Source organism: Notolabrus celidotus, chromosome 14, assembly GCF_009762535.1.
Source record: "Notolabrus celidotus isolate fNotCel1 chromosome 14, fNotCel1.pri, whole genome shotgun sequence".
Lineage (NCBI taxonomy): Eukaryota > Metazoa > Chordata > Actinopteri > Labriformes > Labridae > Notolabrus > Notolabrus celidotus.
In genome coordinates, this window is record NC_048285.1 from 18,752,106 (window position 1) to 18,765,491 (window position 13,386).

Genomic DNA, 13,386 nt, shown 5'->3' on the forward strand with positions numbered 1-13,386 from the left:
ATATATATAATCGAACCCACAAATGTGATGCTCCAGATACTCAACTAGCTCAAAGAAAGGCCAGTTTTACAGCTTCTTTAACCAGCAAAACTGTTTTCAGCTGTACTAACGTAACTGCACAAGGGTTTTCAAGATGTTTCATCCATTAGCTTTCTAACACGATTAGCAAACACAATGTACCATTAGAACACTGGAGTGATGGTTGCTGGAAATGAGCCTCTATACACCTATGTAGATATTCCATTAAAAACCAGACGTTTGCAGCTAGAATAGTCATTTACCACAAAAAACAGTGCTTTTCTTTAAAAAATAAGGACATTTCTTTTGAACGGTAGTGTATATATTTATTTCCTTTCTTGTTCAAAGTAACTGACATTTTAAAACTCCCCTTAAGATACTTTTAATATAAATATTTCTAAAATAGTATCGAATTCAAAAGAGGGCAAAAAAACGTGAATGGGTGAGATAACTGAAACTCAAACATTGGTTAAAAACTAACCATACATGAACTTGTGCATTACATCTCTTTCCACCTCTGATGCCTGATCCCAAAGCTTTGGGCTTATCTTATATTTTAACTATTTTATGTGGATCTGTTGTTTAAAATGTAAAAAAAAGTGTCTGTTGTGTGTGTTAAACTGTTTGTGTTTTTCTTGGTGCCATCTTGTGAACAAGGTTAAATTTAGTGCTGATTCAGCATATTTACATTGATGCAAACTGCTACCTGTTCAAATTCAATACATTTTATTAAAAAAACATTGTTTAAGATCTTATTTCCATAAGTTGAAAACATCATGCTGTATTATTAAATAATTTCCTGATGAAAGTCATTTCAACTTAAACTCTGTAAAAATATCTCAAGACAACAAATGTTCACACTTACTGAAGGTGAAGCCTCCTCCCATCATTTCAGGGACATAGCTCAGTACACTGAGCTAAAAGTTCAACAGACAGCTATTCGCCATTGTGATCCTCTAGGTATGTGACTGTCACCATTACTGCTAGGCTACTTGTGAAGCCTGGATCTGGCCTGTAGATAGCTAAAAAGGTGTCCATAAAGCTGCAGATCAACATAGCTTTATTCTGAGTATGAACAGAGCTGATAGCCTAAATCTCTGCGCTGGAGTCTGCTGCCTGGATTGGCTTTGGCTTCATCCGTTGGCTCGAAAAAGACATGAATCAAACCTGGGGAGACAGATAGGCCCTCGATAACAAGGAATAATGTCCAAGACATCAGAAAAATACACTCTCCCCATCAGCAGATACTGGCCTGGACATCTTTCTTAAGAGCTAACACACACTATTTCATTGTGTGCGCACTCTCCTACAAATGCACATTTACTGAACATGTGTCCTGCAGATGTAGTAGCTATAAAAAAGGCAATGTTCTCTCTGTGTGTGTGTATATGAGAGAGAGAGAGTGAAACATGGAGAGACAAGAAATACCTGAGGAATGCAAATATATGAACAGAAGAAAGAAGGGAAATTAAATGAACATTAATTCTCCCAAAGAAATTCTCTCTTCTCGGCCCGGGGAGATGAAAGAGCAGCAATGTTCTGACTGATATTTATTTCCCCTTAAACACACGGCTTGAGTTCTAGTCTGGGGGTTTGGGGCCCTGGTTGGGAGAAGACCAGTACCCAGGGGCCTCTCATTGCCTGGTTTACCAATTAAACAGAAATATGCAAGAATGCGCTGATGGAGGATTAATTAACTGTTTATTTCTCTTCACCCCTCTATGTGAATCGGTTGGTTTGGGCTGAGGGAGAGGAGAAGAAAGGAGCAAGTGTTGGGTGTGGTATCTCGGACAAATGAGCTATTTAGATATGTGCAATCGTGTGTGTGCATGTGTGCGTGTGGCCTACTGTAAATAAAGTGGCAGCGTCCGCCCTTTTGAATGAGCGAGGCTGGATGGCTCCGTCATCAGCTGCCTGTGCTGCACAGAGGGAGGCTGTTTGAGTTGTTATGTCTGAGTGTGGACAACGCGAGTAACGCCATGATTGAATGTAAAAGACATAAAGAGGAAGTGTAAGAGAAGATAGATATTTGATGACAGCGGACATAAACATTAAAGTGACTGTATGTGTTAGAAAGAAGTGACCACGAGTATCAGAGGCAAAAGAAATAAAAGCAGCTGATTTATGTGTCGTGCTCTCCAGAGACACTGACATCACAGCAATGATTGAGTTGAATCGATCATATTTAAACTTTGAGTGACTGAATAAATGTTTGGTAAGGACAGTTCTGAAACACTATTCTCTCACCAACCTCCACAGTTTTGATATGAAGTCGCTGTGTAAGGATAGCCCCTTATAAATGATAAATAACATTAATAAAAGGGAAATTATTTTAATGGGAGCATCTAAATTCAATTTTCTTCCAACACATGTCTTACTGTGCTCTCTGTTTACTGATTCTAAACTAAAATGTATAGTCTGAGTTTAGCAGGGCCTACATTTGTAGCATGGGAACTACTCAGGTTTCTTTTTGTAGTTTGCTTGAAGTCTGAGTACTATTGACCAATCACGTATCAGCAGACTTTGGTGCATACAGGACAAACAGTCTATATTAAAGAGCAAAAAGAGGTGGGACGCGACAACATCCTGGCTCCCATTGTTGGTAATTGGACTATAATTTAATAAACTGTATAAATAGATATGTGCCGCTAACAATCCATTCAAGATAAAATACATTTAAACTTGTGTGGCAGATTTGCTCAATGCTGTCATAAAACCAGATCAGCATTTTACTTATTAAAAATCTTCAAGAGGTTGTAATTGTTCTGCCCATTAGTTGTTAGTAAATCGCAAAAAATATATTTCTCTGATGGGTTCATTTTGCTTAACCCTCCTGTTATGTTCATTTCTATGCAACAGCAATAATGTTCCTGGGTCAATTTGACCGGGGGCATATTCAATTATCCAAAAGTGTCAGAACACCCCCAAAAAAATCCCATTTTAACTCCATTACTAACCATTTAAATCAAGATTTAGTCCATTGGTGTCCCTTAATTCTTACAGATCATAGTTCAATGAGGATAACTCATTCGTTTTGCATTGGAATTAATGTTAAAACTTTTTAAATGTACATCGGAAAGCCCTAAATATAAATAAAATAGTTTTACATGACATTGATTTTTGTTTATTTTATTTTAAATTTTGAATTTATTTATTTTTTATGAAGTGATGTTGATAAATTAATATGACACCTCTTCTGTCACATGCTGCCCAGATTTTTATGCTGTATTTAGCTAGTTTGGAATGTTATAATGTTACAACGTTACAGTGTAATTTAGCAGACGCTTTTATCCAAAGTGACGCATACATCGAGGCATGATGGCTGTCTAACATGAGTCTGGTTCTGCCTGAGGTTTCTGCCTGTTAAAAGGAAGTTTTTCCTCACCACTGTAACTAGCTAAATACTGCGATGTGCAATGCTCATGATGGATTAAGGTGGGGTCAGACTGAGTCTGACCCTGTCTTGGTGTTGGGTCTCTGTTCATAATTTGACATAGAGTGGTCTAGACCTCCTATGTTTGTAAAAGCGTCTTGAGATAACGTTTGTTGTGATTTGGCGCTATACAAATAAAGATTGATTGATTGATTGATGACATATGAGAACAAGAACAACACAAGCAAAGATCTACCAAGATGAAACAAGATCAGTAAGAGTCAAGTCCATTTGGCTGCACTGGAAGCAGTGTAAAGGCAATACACAAAAGTAAATAAGGATTTTGTTTATTTTTATTTTTTATAGTAAAATAAAGAACATCTACAATGAAGCAACCAAACAATTTAAGACCTTCCATTATCATCATCAACAATTAACTTGTCATCACCACAATAATTACAAAAGTACCAAGTGCTGGGTCACTCAAGAAGGGATATATTGCCTTAAATAGACTTTAAAAAGGGTCAATTTGACCCGCAACATAACAGGAGGATTAAATAAGACAGAGTGAGGCCTCTGCATAACAAACTATTTACAGCGAAACTGAGACTCACCAGAAACAAACTTACTTGTGCTACTCCAGGGATGTAATGAACCAAGAAATGTTGCCATTACCTTCACAGAGTTATCTGAAGGGGCCAATTTCGTTTTGCTCAAGTTGTTAATTGGGCTGTAAACAATTCAGCACACAGTAAAGGAAGACTTGAAGCAGGTAGTTTTTTATTCCTGGCAGCTGGAGATACAGAGATGCCATCCATTGACGTCAAACAATAGCCAATGGATTCTGAGATGGGTCTTGTTAGGGCAGCTAGTAAATACACGATGAGCCTACTGATAACCATCTTGCTGTTGCTTTAAAAATGAGACCCTTTGTCTCAATGACATTACCTGTCAAAATAAAAGCTGAATCAAAATTTAAAACAAAACAATGTAAAAGGTGTGAGAGTTTTAAATAAAAACCTTTATCTTAATCCCATTTATTGACCATATTTACATCAAAATACATACATAACATGATACCCTGGTCCCTGAAAGCTAAATAATTGTTTCAGAAATTTCAAAGTACATGCTCAGGTTTATCTGTAATACTCTCTTACAAGAATGGTTTACCTGCCTTTGCTACCCAGATCAAGATACACTGTACATCTAGAGACTATTAAGCAAGTAGTGGGACAAATGGTAAACAGAAGCAGCATGTAGCAGTAGAGAGAACAGAGACGTAATGAGCTGACTGTGTGAGTTTGTGTGAGTGTGTTGGTAGGAGCAGAGTAACAGCACAATCTGTACGAAATTAGGGCTCCATTAGAAGTTAGAAACAACTCATGACTTCCATCTGTTACCGAGGCCGGGAACGTGAGATTGGAGACGACAGGTGTCTAAATGTTTATCAGCCGTGCTGCGTTTATTCCTGTGTCTCTGAGTTAGGAGGAAAAATGACCCACACTAATCTAATTCAAACTAACATTCACTTTGAAAGGTTGCTGGTGTGGGCAGGAATAAAACACATGCTGTTCAAACCCATTGGAGTCACTACAGTATGTGCTTTTGGCATGTACAGTTTAACTCTTTGGTCCCATGAGAGTGAATACAGATGTAAGCACTGTACACATAATAATGAATCAATCTTACAAAAGACAATCATAATATGTAAGTCACACTTAAATAATGACTGTTAAAGGTATGTTCGCACCAAATTATCTTTAGATCTGATATGAGTAATATGTTTACAACAGGTATTTAATAAACCGTATTATTCCAGCTCAGGGCCTTGGAACTGTTTGGGTCATATAAACATTACATTTTATTTCTACAGCCAGGAGAGAGGAGAGTCGCTGTAGCTGATTTTTCAGCCCCAAATTGTTAAGAACTAGTAAGTCTTTGAATATCATTACACCGTAGTTGGATAGCCGAAAAACAGTTTCCTCACAATAACTGGAAACTTTAACAGACATCTTTTGTTTCCTAAGAAATCGAGAGGTGCATTGGCAGCAAACCAATCAGATAGCAGGGTACCGTACATGCAGGTGTCAGATGCATGATTACTTTATGCTTGAGGATGACAGACATGTGTTACTGTCCTCAGTACTGGTCATATGAAAAGGATAATGTATAGTAAGAGGGTGGTTATGCGAAATAGAATCCCAAAAGGAGGAGACAAGCCCCCCCTGCAAAGTGTGAAGGTATTATTGGTACATTATTTTGCTAATTACCTGGCTGCCAAATAAAGATACAAAGAAATTTAGACTTAGTATTATTATAAAAACGGTTTAATGGATTTATATATAATGTATTTATGCAGAAAAAATAGTCCCACATATTCAGTTGGTAGCACTTCCATGGCAAAGGTGTATTTTGTTAGTTTACTTGTAGTTTGCCAGTTTACATTGTGATGGACCCACAGTGATAATCAGGCATGGGTTCAAATGCCCTTTTACCTCATGCCGTGAGAATTGAAGCTTATGCGGAAGTGTTAAAAACTGCAGTTCATCGAGTGTCCGCTTCAGGCTGGCTCTGGAAGTACCGGAAACCACATACACACAAATAAATAGAAAAACAATCTCTACAGCAGAAATAAACATTAAACACAAAACACGAGTGTAGTCTGGAAAGCTAAGTTCTCGATCGGCACACACTGTAGGGGGGTGAATCTTTTCATAATGCGGCAGTTTGGAAATATTAAGATTACAATTTTCTATTATGAGAGGCACAGCTGACTTGATTGAAAGGCGGGAACACGGTAGCTGTTGGCTACGAGGCTCAAAGCCCGCCTCTTTACCTCACACTAGCTCTACCGAAGTTAGGTTGACTTCAGCATTTCCAATATGGCTCCCGCCAAGGATTGGCTTATAAACAGCACTTCAGGAACAGATGGGTGACGTCATGGATACTACATCCAATATTATACAGTCTATGGTTTTAACCTGAATCTTACAGTCTTGTAGTTTCTGCAGGTTTAATCTCCAACAATGCTACCTGTTGTGAGGGATAATGTATGGTGAGACGGCTGGTGGAACCCTGACATTGTGAACAACCCCATGTCAAAGTCATGCAGGCCTCTGCAGGTCTGCAGTCATACTGGTAATTGCTTGTGGACAATAGAGCGCACACATGGGCTCTACATCTGCAAATTCAATGTTTTTCACATCACATTCCCTCCTCTACATGAAATTAAATGAAGCAAAATTGTCCGTATTAAACATTCAAATGCTGCAAAGCCTCTGTTATGGTAAGCTGTATTCACCTAACCGACTCCATTAGCAGTGTAATTTGGTTTCCCCATTAAATGCAAACACAGAAGCAAAATATGCAAATGAGCTTTTTTGAGGAAACAGATGCAGATTTGAAAAATGGCCACTGCTGTTCTTTTTTTTAATGTGAAGGACTTCAATGAATAAGGCAAAGAGCAAATTAGCAGGTTCAAACCAAAATTTTACTTTAAGCTGTATCTGCAGGAGTTGTGGTCAAATTGCAGAATGATTCAATGAATGAACAACTTACCAGATGGGTAGATTAAAGTGAATGACAAACTGAGGGGGGATGTAAATGAAGACAGGAGCAGCTCATACCGGAGGTAAAGCCGGTATGATTACACAGGCTTTAACGTTTATGTCCTTGACAGTAATTTCTTGAGTCCATAACATCATCTCAGGTTATTTAATCAGTATCTGCTGTAAAAGATCAGCCTAAGCTATTAAAATTACAAGCTATATCATAATCTCAACCTGCCACGCCTGCCTTTAACCCCTTCCTAACCTGTAAATCAGCCACATTCCCTGGATCCAGCACTGCATTTCTACCCCTGAGGGAAGCAATTGCTCACTGTTGGGACATTTTACACAGATTTGTTGCCAATTTGTTGCTTTCCAGCAGAAAAAGTAAATGTAATAATGAGGTGGGTGAAATTCATTAAACATGTGTATGAAATACTTTTCAAGTGCGAGAGGAAGATTCATGGGGACGTTCATATGGCGCATAATCATGCCTCCCGTCTGCACAGTCTGCAACGGCATCAAACATTTAATCTGGAATGAACACTTTCTCTCTCTCTTTGGACCATCTCCCTCTAAACACCCCCCCTGCTATCTCTTTTTCTCTCTCTCTATCCCTCTCCCGATCTCTCTCTGCGACTGCCAGAAACCACAATCATAAAATTATTAAAATGCTGTTTGGCTGCCATTAATCAGTGCTGGTGCTAAATCCTTGTGTGGAAGTGACAGAGCATTAGTCACATACCTCTTGGCCTCAACAGACAGAGAATAATGAGCCACGAGCCGGACCGGGTCAATCATAAACTCATCAAATGCGTCATTTAATTTCTTCATTTAGACAAACAGAATTTGTTTATGGGAAAGATATCAGGTGTTGTGGAATGAGAAACGGCGCTGAAACGCGGGTACATTAATCAGGGCTTGATTACACGCGACTCTGCGGTTGTTTATCCTAATTTCATTCATTTCCATCAACAAAGCAAACACAAGACGAACACAGCCATTAGTGATGGTTGGGGATGGCACAATTACAGCCGCGTATTAAATAAAGTGATGATGAATGGTCCAATACAAACTAAAACAAAGAGGTTTTTATTACTTCAATTCCATCGCAGCCCCTCGCCTTCCTCAGTGTGTGTGTGTCTGAGGAGGCTTGCTGCTGTAACAGGAGGAAAGAAGCTGTTTCAAGTTCACTATTAGGAGGAGGCCATATTGATGAGAAAATGAAGAAAAATAAAAACTTTGAGAGAAGTATTAGCTCCTTTGAAGTGACAGTTGGCTGTATTTGATAGCAAAAGACTGCCTTGTACATGAAAACTTCTATTACAGTTGATTTCTGATTGAAATCAGTGGGTGAGCTTGTTATGGAAGCGGCTAAACCTCTGACAACAACACGCAGACACACGTATACTCCATTTACCTACATAAGCACACACACTGTATAAACACAAACACTGAACGTACTTTTACCCTCACACACACACACACACACACACACACACACCACACACACACACACACACACACACACAGGAACACACACACACACACACACACACACACACACACACACACACCACACAGCCCACAGAAGCTGAAAAATGTATCAGAAAGTCAGATTTGTTTGATCATGTGAGGCTTGAGAAGAAGCAGCTAACAAGTGTGATGAAGTCCAGCAGAGAGGCTACAAAACCGCACATATCTGCTTTTCCTTTAGGCTGCTTTCTGTTTTCCAAATCAACATCCAACACGTGATATGGCATGTTAATTAGTGAGCTTTAGAGGCTCAGCCAGGCTAACTGTTTCCCTCTTGTTTTCGATCATTATACTTAGTAAGGGATGGTACATGTTAAATTAACGGTTATCCTCCCTTAGACTGATAAAATGACTGTTAGTCCTGTAAGTCCTGTATGCTCACATACAGGTATAGGTCATTTTCATTCACAGATCCTGCATGGGACGAGTCAATTTTTTAAGGCCTGGGTATTTGATAGTGGATGTTCTCTGGTTACAGTGCTACCCTTTTGCTGTACTGCCTTTGGCCAATCAGCTTTTCTGTGAAAGCCACAACTCAGTGGAACAAGTGACCAGATGACATTAAGACCAGTGATTCTCTCAAAAGCTTCAAAATCACACAAAAAAATCTGCTAAAGGACACCCAACACTCTAACCACTGACCTGATATTACTGCCTTTTAACTAGAAGGCCAGTATTGTTGTTGGTTGTATATATTTAGATAGAGTTTGTGTGTGTATTTAACAATGTGATGCTTTAATTGTCACTTGCCAAGGGACTGCAGATGTAAATAAGCTCTAAGCTAACTCTGGTAAAATGCATCAAATGGCAACATTCATGTTCAATATTGAACATTGTCCCTTTATAAATAAAATCTATTTAATAATAATCGTGTACTAGAGTTACAGTAAAAGGGGCGTTAGCAATGCAGCGCAAAGCTATCCCTTTGCCTTCTAACAGTGAGTTAGCTTTAATCCATGGCTGGATATTAGGGATGTAACGATATATTGCAAATCGGTAAAAAATCGATACAAATAAGGGTGGATTAAAATTGATTCAACGTAATTTGTATCAGTGGGCTGCGGCTGAGTGACAGGTCTCCACGAGCGCTTTTTTTCTCCGCTGCTGGACTGATTATGACCCGGTTGCGATCCCGGCTGACACCTTACCGCGTTTAAATGCTTATTTTTCTAAATAAGAACGAGTAGACAGAAAACTGGACACTGTGAGTCTAAAATATTATTCTGCTCAGTTGTCCGGCTGCAGTAAATCCACGTGCTGAAGTCTGAGTCTTCACATATGACGATGCGTCCGCAGAGATTATTTATAAGCCTGCTCCTCACAGTGATATTCAGGGTGTTTAACATTTTGAACACCTCAATATGATCCGTAGCTGTTTAATACCGTCAGTTATACGCTGTGTGGTGAAGGAAATTTTGATTTAGGGGCAAAAAAACACATTTGACCTTATTTTGACATGGAAAACTTAATTTATTTTTTAAAGGATGAATCGATAATTGATCGTTAACATTTCCAAAGATCGATCAAGGAGAATACTTGAAATTTACATCCCTAATTCAATGAGATTTACCTTATTTGTTTTTATATTTAATACTTTCATTTGGGAATTGTTCACTTTCCATTTCTATCTAATTGTTCTGAAATTTTCCAACAAGGTATTTTTGTGCGGTCATTTTTAGTTTGTTGGCAAATTATGGGAAAAAAAGTGTGCTGTGGTTTTATTTGAGTTACAACACACTTTAAAATTAAAAAGGATTAATTTGTTTACAAAGTAATAAGAGAAAAAATATATATTGCAACTGTCCATATCTGAGAATTGAAATAAAATAATAGTTATTTAAGTTTTAAGTTCAATCCAGTTTTCTTGAAAATCGTTAGTCAATTGTATAGTGAACCAAAAATCGGGATTCGAATCGAATCGTCGGTTGAGTGCATCGTTACATCCCTACTGGAAATACATATCTGCATAAAAGTTCCCTCAAACATCGTCACTCAGTTTGCTAGCCCAACTGTTAACAAAGGCAACATAGGAGAAAAGAAGTCTTGGTGGAGACCTTACAAGCTGACCACTGGATACACCAGAGGCCCTGAAAAGTAAGCTATCGCTCCCAGAGGCATACTGTATATAATCAACAGCTGACGGGTTCGGAGATAAACCGAAAGACTGATATGTTTTTGAAGACGCTTTTGATGATAAGAAAAAGTGATCCACAGAGAGGTTTAAGGTAGAAAGTCAGTTAGCATTTATCAGTTAGCACAAAAATCTGTGTTCGTATTCAGAATTATGCACCAACATGCATTTTGTGTACTCCAGGTCTAACAAAAGCATACACCTATCAGCCATAACACTATGATCACTAACAGATGAAGTGAAAATCACTGATTATCTTCTTACAGAGGCACCTGTCAGTGGTTGGGATATGTTGGGCAGGAAGTACATTTTTCGTCCTCAGAGTTAATGTGTTGGAAGCTGAAAAATGGGTGAGCGTAACAATGTGAGCAACTTTGACAAGGACCAAGTTGTGATGGCCAAACGACTGGGTCAAAGCACCTCCAAAGCTGCAGCTGTAGTGAGGTGTTCCTGGTCTGCAGGGGTCAGTACCTACCAAAAGTGGTCCAAGAAATGAAAACCTTTAAACTTGCGACAGGGTCATGGACGACCAAGGGCCATTTATGCATACAGGGAGGATGGCCTGTGTGGTCTAATCCAACAGAAGACGTACTGAAGTTCAAACTGCTGAAGAAGTACAAGCTGGTTCTAATAGAAGAAAATGGAAGAAAGTGGCCTGGAGCAACACCACTGTGTTGACTTGGTCTTCAATTTCCCCTGATCTCAATCCAAGGGAGCATCAGTAGAATGTGCTGGACAACCAAGTTTGACCCATCGAGGCTCCAGCTCACAACTTACAGGACTTAAAGGATCTGCTGTGAAACGCTTGGTGTTATACACCACAGCGGGGTTCACAGTGGTGTCCATGTCTCGTCAGGTCAGGACTGCTTTGGCACTGATCTGAGAGGGGGGCCTATTACGCTGGCGGTCATAATGTCATGGCTGATTGGTGTATTTCCAACGCCATAAACCATTTGCAAAGCAGATAAATGAAACTCTATACCCTAAGGATCCCATGCTTGTTATCTGGCTAGCAGTCATCTTTTTCCCTCCAGTCGATGCATTGCTCAAAGTTATTACAGCAAATTGTTCATCAGTAGAATCGCAGTATAGCCTGAAACCTTTGGCAGTATAGTGTTACCCATGTGCTCAAAGACAAAACACAGACACTCATAAAACTCTCATATTGCTCAATTTACATGTATCCAGTCAATGCTTAAAAGTACCCAGAGATCTGTTTGATATAGAATTTGCTGCTTATAAAACATTGAAGTAGAACCTACTTATTAACCACTTTAAACATTATTCATTGACCTGCTGAAGGGCACTTGAACATGCTGTTGAAGCTGGGGCTACAAACGTTAACCCTGCAGTTTCAATCCCTGCCATCTGAGCCTACCTTCCTCTATACAAATCAAGCATTTCTCCATTTTAATTCCATAACTGCTTGAAATCATAAGAGCCTTGGCCACATCATTTACTGTTCTTGTCTGGATTTAGATCTGCCATTCTCTTTTACTGAATTATGCACAACAGCAACTTCATTAGCCCAAAAGCAAACAAACAACTTGTGATGATAAGGTAAATACAGAATAACTCACAGCACATATGTCAGCCAGTATCTATAATTTCATTTGCAGACTGACAGGGCAAGCCTTAGTGTTGTTGTGTCCCTTTAAAGTAATAGAACCGATCAATTCAAACACCTTAAGAGCCATCAGAAGAATCCAGTGTGATTAGTGTTTGAAGGCCAAGGTTGCTGCAGCAACACATCCTGGTTCATCTCTGACAGGATCACTGATCATCCATCCATCCTTCTTCTATACCTGCTTATTCTTATTCAGGGTCGCAGAGGGGGCTGGGGCTGGTCCCAGAATGCACTGGGTGAAATGCTGTAGAAGCATCCTTGGTGAGCAGCCAGTGGAAGGAACTGAGATCAAAACGCGGATTACAGACAAAGATACACAAAATGAATAGCCATTTCCAATGTGACTATGTTTTGATTGGATTAAAATACACAAATACATTTGATTGAATTCAACTCAGGTGATTTTAATTTTTATATTAATCTAGCTATTCAGCTCCTCTGTCTCTCTAATGTTTGGCATGTTTACACAGCTCCTTTGTTTGGAGCACACTACTCTCATGAAACAATGTTGTTTAAAAAATGATACAAATTTGGAAAACAATTCAATATAGTAGAAGACCCAAGTATATTTTCTTTGCTTTACTTTATTTCCTTTCTAAATGTTGCACCAGCTACCCTTACTGTCACCAACAAATTACTATGAAAACCATTTCATTTGAGGGTATCTGATGGCTAAATGGGGCTTTTATAAACAGGATCCTCCTAAATTTGGACCAAAACGATATTCATTGCATTTACAGCAGTCTTTTACAGCACATTTATGACACGTTTTTATCATGACGATGTAAAAACACAATTAAATTGATCACTATAATCAAATTGTTTTTTTTCAGTTAATACTTACATTTAAAAAAAAAGGTAAATTACTATTATCTTCTAAAGGCTGATTTATACTTCTGCGTTGAATCAACGGCGTACCCTACGCCGGGGGTCCGCGTAGCTCCCGTACCTACGCAGAGGCCTACGCACGTAGCTGACGTGCACCTCCTCTAAAATGTAACTCCCCGTAGAGCCGACGCGGACCGCAAGCCCTGTGATTGGTCCGCTCGGCGGCTTTGTCTTTCCCGCATTTACAGCACTTCCGGGATCCCGGACTTCGGCCGCACATCGGCCGTGTATTTCATCTCCTCCTCTCTATTCTTCATGTAATCAT

The 13,386-nt window shown here is 39.1% G+C and overlaps 1 protein-coding gene across 4 annotated transcripts in view; it reads right to left on the reverse strand.

Moving 5' to 3' along the window:
* LOC117825893 (serine/Arginine-related protein 53-like) overlaps positions 1–13,386 on the reverse strand; it is a 126,082-nt gene that overhangs the window by 18,090 nt on the left and 94,606 nt on the right. The window contains exon 7 of one of the 4 annotated variants that reach the window (XM_034701870.1): positions 1,064–1,185. The exons of 2 other annotated variants lie outside the window; for them this stretch is intronic. In XM_034701870.1, coding sequence (XP_034557761.1) covers positions 1,079–1,185 — 107 coding nt within the window. In that variant the 3' untranslated portion in view covers positions 1,064–1,078. Of the gene's footprint in view, positions 1–1,063; positions 1,186–12,390; positions 12,516–13,386 lie in introns of those variants that run through there. One more of the 4 variants, XM_034701869.1, reaches the window with a different exon arrangement.